Source organism: Athalia rosae, chromosome 1 (assembly GCF_917208135.1).
Source record: "Athalia rosae chromosome 1, iyAthRosa1.1, whole genome shotgun sequence".
In the NCBI taxonomy this organism is placed as follows: domain Eukaryota; kingdom Metazoa; phylum Arthropoda; class Insecta; order Hymenoptera; family Athaliidae; genus Athalia; species Athalia rosae.
In genome coordinates this window covers 14,719,492-14,745,567 of record NC_064026.1, presented here as the reverse complement: position 1 = coordinate 14,745,567, position 26,076 = coordinate 14,719,492, and the positions used below count along the sequence as shown (strand labels likewise).

Here is a 26,076-nt window from a genome sequence, read left to right as displayed (position 1 = left end):
CGTCTCTAATTCTTACTAATTGTATACAGGGTAAGTACAGGTATATTGGCTGAAGATCATAAAATGGTGGATGCTTTCCTTTTTTTTTTTTAAGTCAATTTCATCGCAGGCCGCGGAAGATAAAATCAAGTAATATTATAACGAGAAAATTCGATTCGTGTGGCCCTGGGGAAAATAAAGCATCATCTACGCGCAAAGTAAATAATGTGTATAAAAATATCGCTGGCTATTTTGTATGCAATCGAACGTTCAAACTGTGGACCGAAAGTCTATCTACCAAAATGTTCCATACTGACGGAACATTTGGAAATATCAATATACCAGATACGATGGGTGAAAAGGGGTGGGCTGGACAAATAACTAGTCTGATATATTCATGTATTGGTATGAAAAATCTATTGATGTACGTACGTGCAGATTAATGAATCGTCTTTATACACGGGCAGGTACAATCATACTGAGCATATAATAGGCGACCATTATTAATTACCTATAATACGTGGATACTCATACAACCATTTCATCTCATAGTCCGCGATTATATAGCATACATGAGTTACGCAGTGTTAATTACAAAGTTCATTACAGAATTATAAGGTATTGTTTCGAATGATAATTGATTTATTCTACTTAAATATTTCAAGATCCGCTATCATGCTCTTACTGCATGCTTGACTCGATTTATATAATATATATATATATATGTTTGTTTTAACCGTCTGATATAATGTTTTATAACTAAATATAGATTATATATTCCTGTCACAATTTCATTCAGGCGGATAAAATAATCAACGTACAATTATAAACTAAAAACAACAAAAAAAAAAAAAAAATTATTCAGAAGTAAAAGTCTGAATACGTTTTGCGTAACTATTATTTACGTAAAATGATAATTGTATAAATGTACATTTTTCACAGTTACGGGGTAACACGCAACTCGATCTACTTTGCCAAGTTTCTTATGCTTTTGGGTAGGTTTGAAATAGAACCTTTATTAACACTGGCTGCGGTCGGTCGCATGAAACTATGGCTGTGAACAATGCTACTGGCTCGTGGTTGCAACAATCTACTACGACTAGCTCCCGCCAATCTTTCGGGAGTCGAGCGATTCTGCTGAAGAATCTGCTGCTGGGAATGGGGATCGATACTGCTGCTGCTACTGCTACTTCGAGATGTTACGACAGGCCGATTCCTGAAATTGCCCGACTTCGAATCCGAAACGTTGTTTACCTGAAAGAAGCATTTGAATATTGTCAGAATAAATTCAGAATTGCAGAGTTGAATTTCAGCAGGATAATTCCATCAACTTGGTCGAATCACTCACCAAATTGGGTTTCTGTACATTTCTAATCGCGGGGCCAATACTACTGCCGCTACTGCTGCTTCGACTAGCCGGAATTCTGCTGGTTCCACTTCTTTGATTCGTATGTTTTCTTCCAGCGTTGTGAACAGGTGGTACTGACGACGATATAGCCGGGCTTTTACGTAGATTGGTCGTAAGTGCGCGAATCGCGGATGTGTATCCTCCCAATTGATGATGACCGGGGGCCATGTTTCTTACAGTGTTAACTGAGGTAGAACTATTCAATGAACTTCGCGAACTACGCAAACTACTTCTGGAACTTGATCGTTCCACTTCGTTTCTAGAGTTCTTTATTTTCGGTGTTTCAGCTCTTTCGAGACTGCCCGTTCTCTTGGGCGGATACCGCGTCTTCTCGCCTCTAACCGGTCTTAAAGATGAAGTCCTTTGTACATAAGATTGCAGCTTCGAAGTTGGTTTCAGAGTCTTCCCCTTCGATCCGCCGTTCCTGTTATCCGTTTCATCGTTATTATCGCACTGCATTATTTTAGCGGATGAATTATTGGCTGAGTCGTGAGCGTCGGTTTCATAATTTCCACCCGACGACGTACCCTGACTCAACGTCTCGGAGACAAGACTCTGCGTTTCCTCGAAACCTTCGTCATTGAATTCCTGCTCCGCTTTGACCTTCGTCATAGTATTGGAAGTGACGCTAATATCCGGTATAAACTTAGTTTTAAACATCGACGTTTGCTTTGGTGTGTTTATTTCTATTCTATTATTATCTTCATTAGTCGCCATACACGCCTCAGCGCTTATGCGAAGCGCTTCCTTCACTTGGCTAGGGTCAATCATACTTCGATTTCTTTCACGGTTTGGAATAGCCCTTGCCTGATCAACAACTATCACCGTTGGTTCCCTGGGTCGAGTTTCCTGCATAACCGGGCTCAGTACGGTGTTGGTAACAGGAATAATGGGCGCCGGTTGTACAACCGGACTACCTCGGATATTACCATTCCTCTGAGATTGCGAATTGGTATTCGTAGTTAGGGCCAGATGTTGCAGATCTTCTCCAGATTTCTCAATTTCCTTGAGAGCTGTATTAATGTCGTCTTTTTTAATGGAACTTCGTTGCTTCAATCTGTTCTGCCATATGCGTAGAAGTGAATCTGAATCGTCGGTTTTCTGGTCTTCGGACGTCAAAAGCAGGGATCTCGGTCTCTGGGGTTTTTCCTGCGTAACTTCGATCGCGGGTGACTCGATTTCGTGTTTATTTTCTTTGTGGATTATGGCGTCCTGGCTTTTTTTATACCTACGAGTTCGTCGCGCTGCGGAATAACGATCGAAATGTCCGGTTCCCTGGTCTGTCGGTGGGTTTGATACCTTCAACTGCGGAACTTTGGATTCGCGGGCTTGCAAAGAACTGCTGCAACGTTCTCTTCGGCAGGGCTCTTTCTCCACTGGTTTCACTTCGCGGGGCGGGCTGAATACTCGTCTCGTTGCAGGTGGTGTTTCAATGTTGTCGGAATCGATCTCAATTTTATCACTTATCGGTTCGTCCGTGGATGTACTCTTAACTGCAGGTTTCATCGAACATTTCCTGTTCTGCGGACTCGCAGACTCTTCGAAGGTGTCCATTTCCTGCGGTATCTTGGAATTCGTAGAATAGGGTTGACGGATGTATATCGTCAAGTCGTCTGGACCCTGTACACTCGATATTATGTTCTTCTTACGCTCTTCTTCTCGGATCGCCTGATATAGTTATTAATGTATCGGTTAAGCATAGCAGAGTTCAATTTATGAATAAAAGTAAAATATAAACATCAACAAAACCAATTGAATACTAGGATCATATGATAATTACTTGTAAAGTGCTTGGCGCAAGGACGTTTTCCATACTCGCCCTCAAATTTAGCCTCTTCAGATATCGAGGATCAACTTCTTCCGAGCTGTTCGATACGTTCAAAGTAGACTTTCGCCACAAAGATTTATCTTTTTGAGGTGATTGCGGTTGAACTTCTAAAATAGAACGGATTAAAATCAATTCAATAACGTATGATATTGAAACTGACGCTCATTTATTAATCGATATTACGGTGAAAACCAGCCTACCTTCAATGGCCTCCATGGTACGCATGACGTCGGTTTCTTCTACGGTAGGACGCCAGTCCGAATAAACTCTTGAATATTCTTGCTGCGCTGGTTTGTCTTCGAATAATACATTCATCGTTGAGCTTTTGCCTTCGCTACCTGTATAGGGAATTCAGAAAAAAAAAAAAAGAATTTTACAAAGGGACATTCGTAGAAGGTAGAGTCATGACAATTTTTCATTTTTTTCAAGTGCTGCTGGTTACCAGAATCTTCGAAAGACCGACGGTTCGCCTGCAATTGACGTGCCCGACGTTGAAGCTCTTCGCCAGCGCGTTCTTCTTTTTCATTTTCCGATAACCATGCCTCGATCTTCTGTCGCCATGCTTTCCTAAGATTCGAAGAAAAAATTTTCGTGAAATTCATCGAAGTGACACGACTATACTCTGTTTATGTACGAATATACCCTTACCCGGTCGGTTTCGTTTCTTCTTCCTGTAAAAATGGCTTGTTTTCTACGAGAGGTGATGGCGAATTCGGTCGTTCTCGATCACCAGAGAAATCTGCATTCAAGAGATCTCCGCGTCTCGGTTGCCCTCGGGCTCTGCGGGCCCACGATCGGTCTGAAAAATATACGTGAATAAAATATTCGTGCGCATCTGAAAAGTCCAAAGTGCATTAATGGAAAAATATTACAACAGACATACCGAGACTTCCCCAAGACTTTCGATCTCTGACGTTATCGTTTCCGGACGTCCTTAAAAAGTCCATCAAGTTACCATCGTCTTCTTCCGATGGTACTCGACTTCTGCGACGTCGTAAACTTCCATTGGGCGTGATATCTGTGTAACAAATAAAAGGAATCTCGTACAAACTTTGTTCGAAGAACTTTGGAAATTTCGATCGTTTTCGTGTCATTTACCAGGAGAGTAAGTATCCTCTTTGCTCATATGTTGATCGGGTCCCCCTGAGCAAGAACCAACGCGGCAACGGATACCTTGAGCACCAGAGAGCGAAACATCCTCTTCTGAAGTGACCCCTCCATTTTGCAGTCTTCTCATCTATAGGCAAATTCAGTGGCATTGATTTTTATTAAAGAAAATCAGTAGCGATTCTTTACAATGACAAATGTACGGATGTTCCTCCCTACCTTAATATCGCCCCGATTAATCTGCTTTAATGGGAATCCAGCGTGGATATCGTAAAGTAGAGAATCAATTATGTTCGTCTCTGATTCCGAACCTGGAGTCTCGGCCTGGTTACTCACTGCCAAGAAATTTATGGTTGAAAGTGTAAAATTTAATGAAAAATTCAAATGAAAAGTCATATTTTCCGAAGCTGATTAAATTACATAAACGTTTCTTCGCAGTCAATTGTTGTTCCCTCTGTCTTCGCCTGGCCATTGCCTGTTCCTCTTGCGTACGCCGTCTTTCATTTTCGGCAATCGCCTGCTTGAACCTTTGACAAAATTGCTGGAAGACTCGGAAACATTCTTCAAGTTTAAATGAATTCGTATCCTCGCAGAAAAACTCAGCGAGAGAACGACGCACTTCTTCGAGTTCCTCCATGTCTCTCTTCAACGCTGTCATTTCCCGTTCAGCGATCTAAACGAGGGCGAAATCGTTAATAATCAATATGATAAGGCTGCGGGAAATCACCACAACTTTCACGGTGTTTTATCAAATTTGTAATATCACCTGGAGAAACGGAGCCATTTGTTCCTGAATATCACGATCGGTACTCGGGATATTCAGCTGATTTTTTACGTTCTTTATTTTCGTGTCTAACGAATTAAACTCGTTGTTCAATTGTTCGATGGTTGTCCTGAATATGACATTAATAAAAATCAAATGATAATTGTAAAATACATGCGAAGTTTTAACTGAAATATTATAGATTTGGCAAGCTGTTTCATTAATTTACCTCGTAGCCGATTCCAGAGCTTTCATTTCGTTTGTGAAACACAACAAGTCCTTCCTCTTTTTTTCCACTTGCTTTAAAGAGAATAACATTTTTATTCATTCAAAACACAACGTCGCCGTGCAGTTATAATATTATTATCATTGCTGCACAAAATAACAACTCACCAATGCCACATAATGAATGAGATTCATTCCCGGTTTGTTCGCTCTTATTTCCGTCAACTTTTGAAGCGATGATAATTTCACACCAGCAGCATTACCGGCATATCCACCCTGTCAAAAGGATATCAGAAGTCTTATTTACCCTTGACTGAATCTTCCTTTGATTTACCGAGCCATGATCTCATTCCGTAAATCGCCGCGAGTGCGATTTATTTATAGCAATACATAGCGGCGCTAACGATGCATACGTATGCGGAGTCTCGAGTCTATTTTGGATTTCTTTTCGCGCAGGATTTATTTATAACGTTATACCACCCATAATATTGTCCAAACGTAAATGCGTATACATAAATAGAAACTTACGGAGTTGAGAAAATTTCCTGCCACCAGTACCATGTACAGAACTTCCTGGAGCGGTTTATTCGTCATGAGATCCTCACCAGCAAGGATCATCGAATTTATACTCGGTTCAAGGTAGCTCATATTTGCCGCAAATTCTTCCTTAAGGAGCATGCATTCTATGCGCAATTTGTAGCTAATATCACGTCGAAAACAGGCAAAGGTATGTAAACACGAAATTCAGCGCATTAAAATACAAAGGTTTTCCGAAGAAAAATAGATATATTTAAAAAAAAAAAACAAGAAACTCACTTCGGCACCTGGATGAGCTGGAGAAAAAACTTCTCCGCATTGCCAAGCTTCGTTCGATCGCCGTCGAAACATTTAAGCATTTCCAGTTCATCTACTTCGGGTAAAATCTTCAACAAGCCACGTAATTTTTCTGCACCGATGTCGTCGTGCCCCCCTTCTTTTATTAATTGAATTATGTCCTCGTTGGAGCTATTTCAAAAAATAAGAGACGAGACAAAAGGATAGAAATCGCAATAAGTAGGATACGACATTACCGCATTACAATTTGTTAAAGGAAAAACTTACCTCCGAAATTGTTTGAGAAAAATATTTACATTTAAGCTTCTCTTTCCGTCCAAAAGTGTGATCTAATTTCGGAAACGAGTATATAAATCATAAAAATTACGGGTTATAAAAGTAAGTCTCTTTAATAAGTGAATGAATTACTTCGGAAGGTTCCTTTCGCTTTTTTTCCGTGTCGGTCCCATATGAAGAGTAAGATGTCGACAGAGCGGCCGGTGGAAGCATCGGTGGCATTTGCTGACAAAAAAGACCTTCCATTTCCGCCCAATCAAGATCGGTCATCGGAGTATTTTGATGATTATTAGCAACCAGTGACCAGATATTACGTTTTCCAATAACTTTATCGTTCGGAATTTTGTTCCAGTTGATTGTTTTCATTTTAGTTTTAGGTGTGGGAATTTCTTGCTGTGGTAAAAGTTTCGTAACATAATTCTGCGGTTCCGGTGTCGCTGATCTTTGCACATGAGGAACCTGTAGCGGGGGCGGAATCGGGGGTGGTCTCTGCGAGCCGATATTCCGGCTGACGTTATTGTCCGAAAGTAAGAGGGGTGGCATAGGCGGGGGCGGTACGACATCCATTGCGACGTTAAATGCACCGGGAATTGGCGGCGGTGGAGGCGGAGGTGGCAAAGGCGGTAAAGGAGGACCGGAAGTTTTTCGTGATCCGGTGCATATCTGATCGCCACCGCGACCCCAACAGCATAGATTCGTCTGGGGAGAAACAGACGTAACACCGTTTCGATAAAACTTGAAATTAAAATGAAATAAAAAGAAGTTCGGGGCTCGAAGAATTAGACGCAACCTTGGCCGACATTCGTCGAGTATTTTCAATGATATTGCTCTTGAAAATGAATGAACGATTGTTGTATATTCGAGACTTTTGAACATTCCTTTTAGAGTATGACGAGCGCATTTATAATCCTAAGGTAGGTACATCGTTGATGTTTGATGAAGGATGATCACTGTCGTGGGATTCAATCCTGGGAGTGGCGTCTGTACAATGATTGCGAAATCAAAGAAATGAGTAATGAGCATTGAGAATGATTGACAGGTGAAAGACACCTGGAACGTTACGAGAGGAAACCAGATAATGCTGCAGGTCCATCCCGCTCCTCATCTCACAACCTTCCGAATTATTGGGTTTTTGCGAATAAAATAAAAACAAAATCATCGGCACCGAATAATTTCCCGAACGGTGCACAGGGATCGATTCGACTATTTTGAACAAGATTTGACAGAAAAAAACAAACTGATCATACTCGGTTGTGAAATATGTATGAATGAAATCCGGAAATGTTTCGTTTACGAGAAGACGATATTATATTATTACTATGTACATTTTGTATATATTGGCATGTAAATTTTTGCTATTTATAATGACAGTCTGCTCATTACTCGTGAGCTACCGTGCGTCTTACGATGTGAAGTATATACCTATACATGTGTAGGAGAATTTCGTACATCGCTTTATTATATACACATGAATATTAATGGAAATCAAATGCGTGCCTGATTCGTACTACCTAATTTCGAATTTTCGAACCCCTCAGCTTTCACTTTGATTCAAATTTTGAGTCGGTATGTGAACGAGCAAAGGTGTGGATATTGAAAATTCTTTACATACCTGCAGACTCGGTGATCTAAGAAGCTTTGTAGCGTCTTCTCTGTTTTCCAGAAGGGTTGCTCTATGGACCAAAGTTTCCGCGGTATCCCAAGCCAAGTCGCTAGCGGGTTCCTTGGGATCTAGACGTAGCAAATGTTGCAAGATACTCAAAAATGGTATCTCCTGTGGAGTGTCTGCGATCTAGAATTATGAAAGAGAGGAGAAAAAACCAAATTGCGTTCCAGACTGCATTCCTCGTGGACAACATCATTCGATATTTAAAAAATTTCACGATTATCATTATACCTGTTTGAGTATAGCGTAGAAGATATCTAAATGTGAAGATAAATCGATTCCCGATGGCCCCTGGAGAGATTGTTCTTCGTCGCTTTCTCGTTGTTCGTCGAAAACGTCAAGTTGAACTTGCAAATCCGGTACGCGGCTGGATTCTTTTCTACAAATGAACATTGTACATCGATCGACGTTATATATTAACGGTGAGAATCGCTCCGGCGAATTTCTCAAACGTGTATATAGATCAGTCGAGGTTGGATTCGGTAAGATAGAAAAATGACAAGTATATAATATAAAAGATAAACTTTCACTGGATTTTATTTCCACGATCGAATCTTCGATCGAGCTTCTCTACGTAAAATTCCGCAAGACTGTTGTCTTATTCTCGAGGACGGATATAATTGCGCTAACACATTCCTCCTCAACAATTAGACAAGGTCAAAGTATGCATTCCGCAGAGATGCAAAATAGCGTCTTAATCAGTTAATTGCAAATTTATTCATCATCCTCCTCGCGAGCCACGTGACTTGTACGTCAAAATCTCTCATGTCCTATGTATGTACCCATGTATATATGTATATGAAAATCGACAGAACTTTGGCAATAATTCCCACGTTCGAAAAATAAGGCGGTTATCCCTTTCACGCTACTCCGGATCGCGAGGTCTGTTGTTCGAGTCACGCGGACCTGAATATTGTCTGCCAGAAAATTCTAAAAAAAAATATAACCGATTCAAACGGCCACGACGAATTTCAACCACTCGCGAATTTGAAACAATCGGTTCAAGCTTCGGCGAAAGTTGGTCGCGCAATTTTTTTAAAATAAAAACAAAAAAAAACTACCGGAAGCTCAATTTTTGACATCGGCAACTCGAATAATCGGAACGACCAACTCACTGGGAATTAATTCACCTCAAGTCTTTCCTTCCGTGGTGCACTTTGCGTTTCAAGGGTGCACTATTCGTCTTAATTCAAGTACAATATGATATCGGAACTCGGGACGTTCGAACATTGGATAGGACTGTCCGTCCGACTAGAAATTGCTAACGAGCGCTGCGAGCAGAGCAAACAGTGCACCAGATTCTTCCAGCGCTGCAGATTTAAGATGCAAAAGTTCGTGGTGCAGGTGCAGTCGAAGTTGCAGGAGGACAGGCGCGAAGATCGTGCGGCGAACGTCCAGCGTGGAACGTTTCAAGTCGAGGACGATACGAGGCATAGACACCGAGTTAATTCGGTACACACTTACTAGAGAAATCGACGTTACTAAGAATGTGGAGTGGATTTAATTCTATTTCTCGCACAGTATGGCTCTCAAACGGTCCTACTCATCGGTTCAATTTCTCTCTTTTTGGCTTTTTCTTTTGTCTCTCAATTTTATCTCATCTATTTTATACCCTATCGCTCGTTACCGAGCGATCAAACGAGGACGTCATCGGATCGTTTGAAAATTCAACGGGACTAATTATCGAACCCTTCTTTGTCGAAGGAACAGAATCATTTTCAAACGTTTTTCGAAGGAATGAAAATCAATCGATCATTCACACCCGCATACGATTTTACGCTGGATAGAAATTTTTTTACAGAGACCCTCTTTCGGTCCATACCGATAATGCAGATATTTACTGATTCGAATTCTCATTTTTTTTTACAATTAAAATATTCATTTATAAAGGAGTTCACGCACCGTATAAAAAATCTACACGTAACTCGTTATCGTATACAAATATACGATTATTGAAAGTGCGGAATGTTTGGATACCATACACGTACAGTGACGTACGATTCGATTAGCTTTAAATATTAATATTAATATAATCGGATGTCGATTGGCGTGTCGGCTTAAGTAGCACGCGTTATTGAAATATTATCCAGGTTCTTCAACTCCGTTCATCGGTAATTATTATCTGCCCTCGCACAAATCACAATTCAACACGGGTGGCTGTATACCTACAGGTATAGGAATACACATAATCCGCACGATTACATTCCCTGCGCGATGATACTTGAAAGTTTTAGAAAATTGCCTCGCCCCCCCCGAATCTATTTCTCTCTTTTTCTTCGATAATCAAGCGACCAGAAATTCGGAATTTTAAGATATAATGGGTGGTCGATCGATCCGGAGTTTATTGACCGAAACATTGAGAAGCATAAACTAACTTGCGATTGAATGAATGTTAGAGAATCAGGATCCGAGAATATTCATCGACTCGAACGCAGATCCTGAATTATGACTCATCGTCGGCCGTTAGAACTCGGTGCATGTCGTTGGTAGAGAAGTCGTCGAGAGATTTGTATATTTATTCAACATTCGGTCCAGTATAAAGAGGAAAAAGAAACTCACAACGAGAGAGATCGTTGATTCCTAACCGCTCACACTGATTAGGAAGAAATGAGTTATGCGATTTATAAATAATTGTAATATAATACTTGTAATACGAGGCAACAGAATATATATTTCGTTCCGTAAAACATAATAACGTTATAAAATAAATGGCAGCATATTCTGCGTGGGTATGGGTTACCGGGAGCGATCTTTAATCCCGAGAGTCGCGAATATGATTCAATAATGAATTGAGAAAAGAAAAAAAAAAAGGAAAAGGAAAAAAGAAACACATCACTCACCGGAGTTCGTTGAGTATCGGCACAAGCTTGAGACCTAGAAGAACGATATATTTACGTGACTTGGTGTTTTGATAAAAAAAAAAGATTGAATCGAAATGCTACGTAGAACAACATTGAAATAGAAGGAAGGAAAACGATCATGTACATCATAATCGCGGCGGATATCATGAGCGATCGTCCGTGGTACGAAGTGCTTTGTTTCGATTTAATATCAGTTCAAGTTATGTTCGGCTTACCGATGAACTCATTTCGTATTCGTACGCGATCTTTCAAGATCGGAGTCGAGATAATCAAACAATTGATAAAGGCGAGTAATGCAGTCCGGTAATCGCCGCCTGTGGCGTTTTGAAGCTCATCCACAACGACGCGGAACCGATAACGTTCCCTTTTCAATTCCTGCATACATATATTATCACAAGTAAAATTTGAATGTCAATTATTATGGTAATTCAAAACTCGCAGTTACATCTCATCGTCAGGTAGGATAATAATCGGTATTATACGACGTACCTGGTAAGTGTGGAGAGTATCGATCGTTCTTTGTCTTCCATCTTGGCTGTATACGCAAAGAGCTGATAGCAATTCTACCACTTGTTTCTTTACCGAAGTATTTGCTGTGTTTAAAGCTTGAAAAAAAAAAAATTTCAAATCGTCAAACGCCTTGTTCGTAGAAAAATTTTCATTACTCGAAAAATAACCGCCGATATTTACCCGAAGCAAGTTTACTGCAGTAATCCGGGTTTTCGACGATGTAATCCAGGCCAACGTGCGAATCCATCTCGACCGCATCTGTGATTGGTAGTTTCACGTGGTCACACCTGAGACAGATTTGAAACAAAAAAATAAAAAATAAATAAATCGGTATCCAAATTTCACTACCAGTTTTAATAATGCAGGCAATCAATATCGATGGTCGATGCGTTAGAATTAATTAGAAAATAGTACGAGTTCCAATTGAGAGTCAATAAATGACCGGACGTCCGCAAGCGAGCGTTTTCTAAAAAACTTAGCTCTTTGCTTTTCGGTCTTCGCTGAAGTAAATTTCGCATCTCGACGCCGTGCCTATTTTTGACTTCGATACGCTATCGTTGCGTCAACAATTCGTTAAACTATCGAAAAATAAAACAATTGAAGATGGAATGTTAATAAGGGTGATTTTTATCACGGCTAAGCTCAGACATACGTTTATGACCGCTTCATGTGGTCGTAGTACTGACACATATTCGTTAACGTATACGAGTGCCTAAGAATACACTGGCTTATTGTCGGTGTTCGTTGATTCAACAATTAATATAGACTCGAGATCGGCAAATTTTAGCTCAAGGACTCTCGTGCCCCCTAGCTAGAGATCCAAGGAGAGAAAGAGAGTGATCAAGAGAGAAAAATACTACTAGGACTACTCCAGGAGTATCGATATAACGTTACACGTACACACGTGAGCCGGTATTTCTACTGCATTAAAGTTCATCGTGTCTATCAACCTAAAGAGATCTCATCTCATCTCCTCAAAACGACGCGACTTAGCACCGCCGATGTTCAGATCAGAGTGGATGTATTTATATTCAAATTTTAATTCCATTTTTTTTGTTTTTTTTTTTTTGTTTCTTTCTCTTCGACACCGTGAGATTCCTTCGACGATACAGCAGCGAACGTTCGGCTCGTCATGAAATTTTTATCAGCTGTGCATAAATATAAATTCCAAATTACATTTTTCGATTTTATCTCTTTATTGCCTACGCGAAAAACATTTCAGGCAATTCACTTCATTTTTCACCGCGCATAAATCAATTCTCAAATTTTTATTTTATTTCATTTATTTATTTTTTTCTTTCAAATATATTTATTCATATAATGCACAGTTAATATGTATAGAGCAGCTAATCTCTGGCTAATTACACCGATATAATGTTCTGAAACGAACAGTAGACGATTATTCAAATCGTTGCCTCCAATTAGAAACACGTGTTTTCATTTTTAATGGCAGCATAGCAGTTGTAGAAATGAAAAAGAAAAAGAAAAAGAAAAAGAAAAAGAAACAGAAAAAAAAAAAACAGGTAACTCGTGACCACAAGTTTACATACATTAAAAGGCTTAAACGAGCGACTAATTTGCCTAAATCTGCAATGAGCATGTAATATAAAAAATGTTAGCAAAATTGAGAAAGGTTGAAGACTACAGCTGGAGTAAGCGGTAATAATTGTAAACGTAAAATTCTGAGTTACGATTATGCAGAAGTCGGTACGTATAGATACAGTGAGGCAAACATCTAGAGTAAATTCATGATTCAAAGAACTTTGGTTGCAGGATCTGCAAGGACCGCAGGACGAAGATTACAGTGCGCGCATAGCTTACACTTATCAATGTAAGTGTTTCAATGTTACGTATGATATTACCATATATGGTAAGTATACTCGCCGCAATGCTACTTTTCAAGAGAACGAGATTGCGTCACGATCACCGCGCGCGTTCGAGTCAGTGGTTAAAAATAGAATACCCGAAGGAATACTCCGAGATTTTTCATATTAAATATAAATATAAATTGTGAATTATAAATTTTCTTTTTTATTTTCCATTTCTCATCGCGCTGTAAACGTGGATCACGTCGGATTGTGAGGAACGGGAATTGAACAATTTCCAACATGCAGATCGCCACCGATGGAAATCCATCGTTACACGTAACGCGGACGATGCGGGCATCTGCAGCTACGGATGATCATTTCAAAATATTCAACGAGGACGAATTTTCTCGTCGGATATTAAATATCTTTACTAATTATAAGTGTTTCACACACATGCTTATACGATGTTATATTATATGGTGACAGGATAACAGATGGATCGCGTATTTGAATAGCTATTCGTATGCAGCAAAAAGAACCGGTAATGTCGCTACAAATCACAAATGTCAACAGCTGTGATTGATACTTGAAGATCACACGTGGTCGAGTGCTCGTACATACGCTCGGTACATATTTACACTCATATGTATATACATATACATTTGTTTTTCTCTTTTTTTCTACCCACAACTTTTTCACGATGTCCCGGTGAAATGCATATCGCTGCGGTATGTCGGAATTGTAACATTTTTATTGCCCGTGTATCTCGAACTATGTCCAACAGTGATGTCGAATGATATTGTGAAAATTCCAATCGGAATACCTAACCGATGCGCACGTAATAAATAAAAATTGAAAATTCCTTCGAGAATGTGAAATTGATCACACTTCGATAAGCGGCCCCGTTATATTTCACTCTCATCAGCATCCGATAGACGCGGTAAGAAACGCATAAAATTCCGGGATCAAGAGATCAGAAATTTTGTTCCGCAACCGAGATTTTATCTTTTTTTTATTTCAAAGTCAAAGATTCGATTCTATTCCGAAACCAAAGATATTTTCCATTCTTCGTGTGTACAATGGAATAGTTTCGTCGGCAGTATTTTTTTTTGCACGACAAAAGGTATCTGCGTAAATTCAAATTTTCATTGTAAAAAAAATCGTCTAGATAATGGGCGCGGGTTGTATTGTAAAAAGCGTGAACCTGGTGCCGGTTAAAGAATTTGAATGCACGTGTGTTCGTAATAATGAATAACACATGATTTGAACGCGCGATCGTTGGAACGACGATCTCAAAGAAGAGGGAAAAAAAAAACAAAAAAAACTGAAAAACAAATTCGAAACATACACGATGATTATCAATTTCGGTATCGCATCCAACAATTATTGATTATACATGGCGCAATCCTCGTGTCCAACGGAAAAATTCACGACATTCGTTCATTGTCTATTATTCCTTCCTACTGAAAATGATTTAAAGAAAAAAAAAAAAAAACAAATCGTTTAATGGCTAATTAATCTACGATTAATTAAAATTTGTCGAACGCGCGCTGAGAAACATTTCTAACGTTACGATGCGAACTAATTATCTTTATACCGTCGAGTATAGGTCGTACCTTTCACTACCGTTCGTAAAGTCTTATAACAGTCGTGTCAGCACATGTGCAGACCGAAGACCAAATTACCGATTATTAACATCGCTTGTATACCCGCAAATAAATTCGACTCCGTTCATTTTTTTACTAAAAATTTTACAGGATTCGCTGAGTAATCAGTAATCATTGACATTATTCGTTAGTTTGTTAGATGTTCTTTCATTATTTCTTATTATCTCGCGCACAAAGATAAACGAACTTCGATGAATCTTCGACGGGAACTTATTTTGCAAGTTTCATCTTTTCTGTTTTCGTTTGCTTTTTTTTTCTGTTGTGAAATGATAAATCAGAGACGTTGGTACAATTAATTGAACCGATGATTTAGTGCAGTTTCACAATGTAACGTAATTGCAAAATGATTCGGTCGGCCGCCGTCTGTGGCAAGTTCAAAAAGTGAAACTTTTCAGAATAAATGTATGCGGGTAATGATAAACGTTGGCAAAGTAACGGAGATCGACGCCCACGTGTATGAAAAAAATAACATCCTCGCAAAGACACAACGTCGTGATTCGGTTACAACGTTTTTCACCCGTCACGGGTACAGAAAATTTCCAACCGTTTCAGTCACCTGACCGATCATCGGTACTGTATCGCCAAATTTGAACATTCATTAACAACGCATACACCCTGTGCACACAAAAATGTCTTTCGATTCTTTCGCTCCCCATCCGGGTGGTGTAATCTTTTTTTCTATTATTTGTTCGTTTCTTTTTTTTTTCTATTTATTTTCGTCACGCATGCGAGGAATATTCGCTCGCGACTCGTGTTGGAAGAATGAGAAAAAAAAAAACAAAAAAAAAAAAGAAACTTGAAAACAGATAACCATACCGCCAAATTAATTAGTCAACAGTTGAATAGCATCGTTTGAAGAACCAGAAGAAAAAAAAAAGAGAGAACTATACGTCTGGTGATAAATTTGAAATTTCTATTATGTTCTACATAAAGTGGTATAGTTTTGTCTACACATGTTACAGAAAAGAGAGAAAAAAAAAAAAAAAAAAAAAAAAAAAAGATGAAGAAAAACCAAGGTAGGTCCTAAGACGTGTACGTATACCACATCTTTCAGCCAATGCGCGGTATAGCAAACAACGGTCATTGATGTTGGAGGACTAACAGCTAATCGTAGGCAGTGGATATATGGCGCCAGTGTGGTCGGAGACAACCATATCTGGTACCTTGTCGACCTCGCTTATCTTCTTTCCTGTCTCACTCTCTCGCGACTCGCCATTCGTTTCTCCGTTCCTCAATATTCATGGGCCTATTTAGAAACCAGGGCTCGCCAGGCTTCTTGGCCGAACTAAAACTACACTATACTTCGGACTTAATTGAAACCTGTTTCAATTGAACACGTATCCCTTCTTATTTTTTCTATTATTTAACTCGGTAGAAAATAGAAAAAAAGAAAAAGAAGAAAAACAATCATCGTCATCAATAAATGTCACACATTTTCTCCGATGTACAGTTAACGTCTCCGATTAACATCTCTGTGTCGGTGAAAATTTTACCACTCCTATGATGTTCGTTAATTGTATTCGAAATTATGTGTATACGGAATACCATCGATTTGACGAGAAGAAAATGAATGAATAAATTAGAAAAAAAAAAAAAAAAAAGGGATACAAAGAAAGGGATCCGGGCCACCCCGTTGCACTCTTGAAGGATTAATTCTTCTGAATTCATTTACTCTTTCTTATTTTCGTTCGAATGACTCATAGGCGAAGACTTTTACCATAAGAAAAGCTAATAAGCCAAGTCGCGTAAGAATCTCCAAATATAGACATCATATATATATATATATATATATATATATATATTATATATATAAAATAAATAATCAATTATCCTTTTGATTCGCGAGATGTTCGTGGAATTCTAAATGTGCTGCCGCCGGAAACGGGTGGAATTTTTTTCAAATACCACAATGATTCACCTGCCATAGGTGTATTCATAAGTCACTAACTTACATCGAACTTGCGAGATATATATCGAGATTCAAAATTCATCTGCGTCCAAAGTGAGGGGAGAAAAAATCACAAGAGAGGGGAAAAAAATGATGGCAAACGTTCAACCCCGCACGGAATGAAGGAAGAAAAAGAAAAAAAGAAATATGGTAAAAAATGAGAAAAAATTGTTTCGTCAACCTCGAAAATAGCGAGGTAAAATTTTATTACATCGCACACATTAGGGGCAACGTGCGTAAAATACAGTATGTACATAAATGTGTGTGTTACATGTACAATATGGTTCTAAAGTAGAGATATGAAAGCGTTGCTGCAGAAACATTTCCCTGTGTATAATCAGTCTACCTTGCAGAGTTGGGTTACTCATACAGAATGCCACATTTGGCACCTTTATTCCATGTCCTGACTCCGCTACCTTTCAGAAATTTCAAGGTACACTTGCTCATTTATGGGCATCGTTGACCTGGTCTTGAGGTAACCGTAGTTTATCAGCAGTTGCTCTCTACATCGGCAACTTCGCTCGCGCACCCCGCATTTCGGTCGAACGCGCGCAAATCTACTCACACGTACAGGTAGTCCGACGTTTCGATATATATACGTGTCACTCGAGAAAAAAAACCATCCCGCCCTTTTTCCCAATAAAAAAAGGCAGGCCGTTCCTCCGATTGAATTTAATGATTTTAGTTGATTTTTCTAGTTTTCGGAATCGGTGGAGCGTTACTCGTAAAAATGTTAAAATCCCTCGAATGACGTCAATGGTAATTCTGAACGTCCCCCGTGAAACGACACTTGTACAAGTCACTGGCCACACAGAGGAAGTTCAACTGCAAGATATATCATATACCTACATACATGCGTAGAAAGATGTGTACGTCTTGACCAAACATTAAAATTCACCGTGATAAAACATCTGGTTCTCTGGTTAAATATCGATAATACTGTGGTAAAAGTGAAAATAATCAGGTATCGCGATCTCCGGAATCAGATTTGAGCTAATTATTTTTCTATATTCTCTCTCTCTCTCTCTCTCAAACTCTCGTCAACAAATCACCGACAGTTTATGTTCTGTAATAAAAATCCTATATGTAGATCAACAAAAGCGATCGATAATTTAATTGTTCCATTATACATACATATAGATCGAGTCAACGCTAACCCACGCGTGCTGCAGGCTGATCAATTATTCCGAGAGACACTTTCGATATACATACGTGTTTAATAAGATCTTTGCAAACGGATCGCAACTGTTTATAGTAGGCGGTCAAAAATTCAATTGAAATAATTAATATTGATTTTCAACGGATCGATTGAGGGGTTTCGTCACATGGGAACCGATATATCACATCGAAAAATACAAAGATCATAGATAAAAAAGAAAAAAAGGTGAAATTAAAAATGGAACCGTTACGTTACCTGGACGCGTGCTCGACGCTATAGCTCGCATATAGTACTCTGCAAATCGTTTTGACCACAAGCTAGACACACGTAGATACGTATAATGTTATGCGGCTCGTTGCCTCAATTTTTTTTTTTTTTTTTTCTTCTTCTTTCTATCTCTTTTCAACAATTAATATCATTTTCATCGTTCTACCGGCGATGAGTGTAGCACAAGATATTGTATGCACAAAACGATTAACCCATACGTCCCACACACCACGACGCAAAATGATTCCTAATTGTATTATGGGTACAATGCGAGCGATTTTTAAATGTATAATCAGGTGTTTATTGTTCCATTGATCGATATAATTGATTGAACAATTATCGAATATCTCCAGATGAATCATCCGAGCGGTGGAGAATTGTATAAAGTTTTTTTATACAATAATGACGTCGATGAGACAAAAGAAAAGTACGTACATACACGTACGTAACGGATGCACGTGGTAGCGGAATTGTAATAAAAAAAAAATGAATGAGACGATTGATTTTTTTGCTCTTTCGAATCCGATATATGCACGATATTTGAATGGCTTCCTGAGCTGTGTAACGTGTGCAGCGATAAAATGAAATAGATTCGCGAAACAAATTATATCCATTCGGATGATTCGTTGATAAATAGTCGTAGACATTTTGCGGAAAACTTCGTTAACGGCTGCGCAAATAATACGGTTGGAAAACCGACATAATTGAAAACGCAAAAAGTGACGATAATAATAAAACGAAAAAAAAAAAAACGACCACGCGCAATAACATGTAACGAGACAATAGAGTTCGTCTTTTAATTAATGGCGAAGATTACAGGCGAGTAAAATGTTTCATGCTGCACGTGTTTATCTGCGTTCAGCTGATTTTATTTGTTATTTCGGAATATCTTGCAAAAATGTATACGAACTAACGAACGAATGAGCAAATCAGATGCCTGGCATCGGGGAAGAATTCACGAGCGTTTGATTGTCGCATTTTTTAACTCTCTCTTGATTTTTACATCCTCGTAATTGCGTGACTTTCTCGTACATCTGATCGTCGAGTATACAGTTTTTTGTTAAATCTTGTTTCAATCGTTTTCAGTCCAACAATATTTCTGCAGAATGGGCGTAGCTGAGAAAAATATTGGATCGAACTCGTACCGTACGTACACTGCAGGACCATATTGTCAAACGACTTATCATAATTGTTGATTATAATCGATTCGAATCGCGTTGATTTAATGCATTGCCTTCATAGTATATTCGCTAGTTTATATAGACGCATACAAGTATATAGAATACAGATGTTTTCGAAGTAACGCGACATCGTATATGAGTGTCTGGTAACCACAGACTTGTATGGCCCGCGGCACGCGTGCAGGATATGCGCGCATATGTATATAGGAGCTTAATTAGTTGGTTAAAATTTTTTATTCATTTATGCTTTTTTTCAGATATGTTCACCATGCGCAGCACGTAACGATGAAAAACTAGTTTATATAAATACGTTTGACGGTGTTGAAAAAAAAGGTATATAATGTAAGATGTTGGTACAGTGAACAAAAAAAAAAATATATTTACATATATATATATATTATCCAGAAACCATATTTTCAACTGTCACACTTCAAGTTCGACAGCTGCCTACAGGCTACATAGGATCTCAAGAATACTGCCCTGATCCTACACGACATTCCAATTTCAATACTTCCTGTAATACAACCAACAAGTTAGCTTAGCTTCGTCTTTTTTTTTTATACCTTTCGCACCTTCCTGAATACGAGGTATAAAACTATGGCTCGTCGTGAAAGAAAAATTAATAATGATTGATGTTCGGATTTCGGAACGGTCGGAAAAGCGAAGTTGGTCGAATTGAAAGAAAAAATAATTGGATCATTTTTATTAAGAGCAAACACCTACGGAGACGTAGATGAAATTAAACGTGGGATTCATAGACCGTTGTAAGAGCTGTATCGCGAGAAAAGAGAGTCCGCTACATGTTTTCCAGAAGAAGAAACAGCGATAAATGATAAATAAAATGATCGACGAATGCAACGCGCATTGATATTTCACCTGATATCACGCATATCGTATGGATATTTGCATCCGTCCACATACGAACTCTAGTTTACATATTTTTCCATGCAGGAGTGGCGTAGGTACGTCGTTATAAACGTAAATTTTTCGACCAAATCTTTATAATTATACATAAGTATTTACGAAATTTATTACAGCTCACGTTATACGCGGAATAGCGAAATGTCAATATTACGTGCATATACGGTTGAGGTTGCGTTTTTGTCAATTCTTTTTTTTCTGGTGAGAAAAAAAAAAAAAAAGTTATCATTAAATATTATACTCGATTGAAAAAAATGTCTTGGCAAAATTCGAGCATGCAGGAATTTGCGATCTGCTTTCACTTCGTTAAAAATATACCGTACAGGTATACATACACGTATGTGTGCTGAGACGTTACACGTCCAAGTAATATTATCGTAAAATGCATAATCAAAATTATACATATATATATATATGTACCCAGTACCCGTTCATAGTAGAAGATTTTTACCTATACGTGAAATAATGTTCTGCAGTAAAAGTGATTGTTGGTCTACGAAAACAATTATTGAATAAAAAATGTTGCAGAAGATATTTTCATCCAGATATTAAACTATGTGCTTACGATAGTCCGAAAACTTTCACTCCGTAGGTATCGTACACCTTCGAGAACAATGATGTAACTGCAAATTTCTCTATCATCCGTAATTTTACCACAACGTACAATCGAACTGCCATCGGTGCAACGATTCCGATGCGGCTACCGGCGATTCGGATGCGAAATAATAAACCAGAGAGAAAAATGAAAGAAAAAACCTCCAGAATCGGCCTTCGGCAACGCGATTGCCAACGCATTGCCAAAATTGGAGCATAGGTGTTACAGAATGAAGGACGTACCGTACAGACTATTTTCTATCATACAATACAAATATATCTGTGTATTTATCTATATGTATAGACAGTCCTCAATGCAAATATCACGGCATCAAAACGGACACGTTTCTAATGTTATAGCCATGTACAAAGTAATGAAATTTTGAAATGAAATATATCGACGATCCGTCGAACGACCTTCCCGCACGACGAACGTAATATCACAGTCATAGATTTCCATTTTACAAATACGGTATAAAATCCTTGCCGATCATTATTCTAATGGTAATAATTCGTTGTGTATAAAATATCATACGCTTATAAGCCTGCGGTTCGTCAACGGTTTTGAAGAAGGAATAAACTTCTAGGAAATCCGCGTTATTAATCCCACCAGACCTCGACGTGCATGTGTTTTAAAAAATATAAAGAAACCGATTCAGCGCGAGGGCAAGAACGAAGATGGCAAAAAAAATATTATTACAAGAGGATGTTCGGGATGACCGGGAAGATGAGGGTCCCAAGAAACCACATAATCAGACACCCCGTTCTCTGGATGAACCCAAAATTTATCAACTACTCGATCTTTTTTTTTATAAAAATTTTCAAGTATCCCTAATTTTTATACTCGATTCCACCACTTTCTCCTCGCTTGAATATAATCAAATTTTCATTCAAATTACCACTTTTCCCACAACTTTCAAGGTTCATCTTGCCCGTACGCGTGTAATTATTTGCAGCCCGTCAAAAGGGATCGCGGTGATTGGGACACAAGTACCAATATTTTAGAAAACTCATCTGCGTATTGAACGTTCCGAATATCTTTTGGCCGTGCACTACGAGCAGCGATTGTTCTACTAGTAGTTGATCTCTTTACAATACCGAACCTCGTATTCTCGTACTGCACTACAGACTTTTTTTTTTTGCGTGTGATCATCGTTATTATCATTATCAGCGTCACAACGCGATAAGGTTTACTACAATACGTATGTATTCAACGATATAACGCTACTTTTCTTTTATCATTCTCAAATCTATGTATTCGGATTTCATCCGATGAAAACCTGTGTCCAAAATCCGGCAGTTCTATGCGTAAGGCGAATATGATGGTAACGATAATGATTATTATTATTTTTACGCCTTTCGATTGGATTTCGTCGCAAGCAGCTCCTTGTCCCTTCTGTACCTATTTTGTTGAATGATATTCTTTCGTTTCACGGCGTCAGCCTGGTGCATATTTTAAACTCGAAAGGAACCTCGTAACTGTGGAAACGTGGAGGAACCGGAGGAATAAGTACTCCCACATTTGCCGATCAGCCCACTGATCCGGTCGCTCATGTCTTTGCCTTTGCCTTTAGCTTTAGCTTTGCCAATGCGTGACACATGCTCTCGACCCTCTGCAACGCCAGTCCCGCCCACTCACTTGGGTTTATAATGCTGTCGTTATAAGTAGGTATGTTGTTGCTGCCGCTGTAGCTGAGTTAAACTGAAAGGCCGAAGGATCGTTTGATGTTTCTCTTTTCAAGTTTTTTGTCATTTAGGCACAATGTTCGTCGAAATTTTCAATTTTTCAACGAACGGACAGCCGATATGTACAGGCGTGTAATTGCGCGGCGAGGAATAAGAGTGGCGATCGAAAGCGTTCCTCGCACATTGCAGATCTCGTTCTTCGTCCGCACTCCGCAGACTCAAGTATTGCGATTCTACGAATCGATTGGAATTAAAACGATTCGTATTACGCTTAGCGAGTGCATATCGCGGGTCAAATTACAATTATTATAGACGTAGGTATTCGTGAAATGGTGCGTCGCGTAGCACGTGCGACAACGTTTGTTCGAAATTCATTTTGGAATAAGTTTTGTCGGATCTTCGATTTGAGAGAATTAATTAAAATCCGTCTGCCGATCGAAAACGTTTTCGAATATCAATATCTTACCCGGTTATTTGTCGGGTACAGAGTTAGAAATCAATTTGGTATGACATTGGTGAACGATTGATAATAATAAGAGAATCCGAGTTCGAAAAATTTCGGGAATCGAGAAGGTTGTAGAATTTTGTAAGATTGAAAACTACACGCAATAGCTATACCGCGAGGATAGTCCAGTCGGGTATTTGTTATATACACGTGAGTTTTGTCAATACCCTGACTTTTTTATGACCGTCACGGATTGTTTTGACATATCAACCGCATCCGTACGACGTACGTGGACGTAATTTGAATTCGTTTTCTCTTCCGTCGCGCGAGCAGGTAGCTAAGCCCATACCGTTATCGGTCCTTTAGAAGATCCCATTGATGATCGCTCGACGAAGACGATGATTATGTAGGTACGTATACGAATATCGCGTAACGCAATTGCGAAAAAGTATAACATATTAATACGTAATAATAAACGTTCAATAAAATGGTGCATCAAAATCCGTTTGGACGGCGGTTAATTACATCTATTCAACATATTTTCATCGGGACGCCGGTTGTACAGCTGCCGATGCGTTATGTCGTATTTAAATATTTTTTTTCTTCTTAACGTATATGAACCAACCGTACCAAGAAACAGAGTCTAATTAGCAGAATCAAGAACCTTTAGATTAGCATTCGTAACAGGTTTTCTTTCAACGCAACGTAGTTCCACGTTCTGATATAATAATCAATCTGAAACCGAAACTTCAAAAACCGGACGGCGACAAATATCGCATAGTTTCTCTATGAACAGCAGATTGGATTCTCGTTGAAACGTTATTTTTCTTATGAGAGAAGAAAAAAAAAAAAAAAAAAAACTAGAATTGTACAGTTTCGGAATTTGAAAATTTTTATCACTCGAACGATTGTGTGATTTTGCGTAGCGGTTGAATAGTTTTTTGTTTAATCGCAGTTGGAATGATTACTTGCGAACGGAATAGGAACGAAAAATTAACGCGCAACTGCGGCGGCGGGTGCAGGTCATTTTGGTATCACCGCGGTATACAGTTTATCGCGTTACATTAGAGCACGTGAATTTCGATTTCAGTTTATTCTCACATTTGAATTTTCCCAACTTTCCTTATTATTATACCAATGACTTTCATTGTGTCACGGATCTCGAAGCGTTAGTTTCTTTTCAATTCCCTTATAAGTCGCGCATGTGCTGCACGTGCGCGGAAGGCACGGTTACAAAGCCCACAACTCCTTTATTTAACTTTATAACTTATATATGCATTGGTGACATATGCATTTAGATATACTTGAAAGAGGAGAAAAAAAAATAACATTACCACAGCGTAATCCTCATAAATTTCTTTGTTAGTTTTCAAAAAAATCTATTGGAGGCCACATCCACGTTCGTTACGCATTTAAATGTTAAAATATGTGATGAATCGCATATTGACAATCGAGAGATCTTATAGGTACCCGTGCTTTTTTTTAGTCCATTTGAATATGCCAAAAACTGATTTTCAGTTGTTAAATGAATATCATTCATGCTCCAAATACGCTTGATTGTAGGTAGAAAAGAAAATGGAAATATATAGTAATCGCAATGAGAAAAAAATTGTATATACGGATAAACACGTTATTCTATAATAGGTAACATCAGGCAAAGTATTATAGTATTATGTAAACGAGGCGATGTTAGTTAGGCATACGTATATAACGTTTTGCGTAATTATTAAATATTAGAATCTACCGTATGCAATAGATTATGTTTGTACAAAGCAGACAGCAGGCAGGTGTGTCTTTAGATATATTCAAAGATATTGCGAAATAAGACATCAGTTCTTACCATACTTGTTGACTGTCCTTATAGCACCGTCAGTTTGCAGATCGGTAAATATAATAATCCAATTGGAAAATCCTTGCACTGAACAATCACGGAACAACAACTGCACTGTCGAATCCTACTTTTTGAACTCGGATGTATTAAATTTTTTATTTTATTTTCGCTTTTTACATTACTTGGCTTTCTCGTCTATTCTAATTCTGTTTGAAATTAATTTACAAATATATGTATGCTCGTTAATATTTCACACAACATTTAAACCATCGGTACTGCATTAAAATACAAACCTGGAGTTTTGCTTCGGAGAGCAAGCAACACGCGCGAGAATGCCGCGCCTGCGTACTGATCTTTAAAATGATTGCGATCCCACTTAGCCCCAACTGCAACCCAGAGCTGACGATCAATCCGAGGAGGAAAGGAATTGCTAGTTGGTTCGTCGGTAGTCTGCTTGATACTCGAGGTTTAACTAAGATGAAAGATGAACGCAATTTGATGGTGGTAGGGTCGCAATTATGTTGTCACAGTAAACGTCGTCCTAGTCATCGTGATCCGCTTACCTGACTACATACTGCGAATTGCGATCTCTTGGGATTCTGGATCACTGAATACCACCTGCGACGTTAGTCGACGACTAGAATTTATACATTATTTAATATAAGTATCTACATGTACATGCGTTTGAATTCATGTAGTTTTCTATAGGTACGTGATACGTACTTCACCGATCAAAGCCGTTTACCGATACAATTACTGCGACAAAGAGATCAGAGAGTCCACTTATGATATTAGAGGGTCGAGTGTACCAGCAAGTATAAGCGATCGGTTGTACTGTTCGAATCATTTAAACAAAACCATTTCAACCGATTAACAGTAATTTGCTATCTTAGAAACAAATTACAAAATTATATATGGTCGACAATGCATTGTCGCATGTATTGTACCTTTTGTCAAACTATTCGATTAATCGTTTTACACCCGCGCTTTGATAATTCATTCCCACGTTTAATATTCAAATTTGTAATTCCGCGACATATCGATATTTTTTGAATTTTGAAAGGTGCGGTTTCATGCAGTCACTCGTCACTTGTTTTCAGCGACAAATCCGG

At 38.7% G+C, this 26,076-nt stretch overlaps 1 protein-coding gene across 2 annotated transcripts; it reads right to left on the bottom strand.

The window, feature by feature from the left end:
- Positions 1-373: 373 nt before the first annotated feature.
- LOC105690620 lies at positions 374-25,820 on the bottom strand. Of its 2 annotated transcripts, XM_048660289.1 has the most exons (27): positions 25,688-25,820; positions 25,528-25,601; positions 25,258-25,436; positions 24,974-25,170; positions 11,638-11,744; positions 11,437-11,552; positions 11,163-11,322; positions 10,927-10,960; positions 8,318-8,465; positions 8,033-8,212; positions 6,553-7,119; positions 6,412-6,473; positions 6,127-6,315; positions 5,839-6,010; positions 5,479-5,586; positions 5,315-5,385; positions 5,089-5,215; positions 4,743-4,995; positions 4,542-4,657; positions 4,314-4,452; positions 4,099-4,233; positions 3,864-4,014; positions 3,658-3,782; positions 3,416-3,553; positions 3,168-3,322; positions 1,328-3,055; positions 374-1,233 (listed from the first exon to the last, which is right to left on the bottom strand). In XM_048660289.1, the coding sequence occupies exons 5-27, from the start codon at positions 11,702-11,704 to the stop codon at positions 946-948; spliced, it is 5,229 nt and encodes a 1,742-aa protein (XP_048516246.1). In that variant the 5' UTR covers positions 11,705-11,744; positions 24,974-25,170; positions 25,258-25,436; positions 25,528-25,601; positions 25,688-25,820; the 3' UTR covers positions 374-945. The 2 variants fall into 2 exon arrangements, with proteins under 2 accessions (XP_048516246.1, XP_048516247.1); XM_048660290.1 differs by lacking the exon at positions 24,974-25,170.
- Positions 25,821-26,076: the final 256 nt, after the last annotated feature.

Coding starts and splice junctions, on each gene's coding strand:
- LOC105690620 (XM_048660289.1), bottom strand. CDS start 11,704: ATGGATTCGCACGTTGGCCTGGATTACATCGTCGAAAACCCGGATTAC. Junction 10,961..11,162: donor AATACGAAATGAGTTCATCG/GTAAGCCGAACA, acceptor TCGTTCTTCTAG/GTCTCAAGCTTGTGCCGATA. Junction 4,015..4,098: donor AAAGTCTTGGGGAAGTCTCG/GTATGTCTGTTG, acceptor TATATTTTTCAG/ACCGATCGTGGGCCCGCAGA.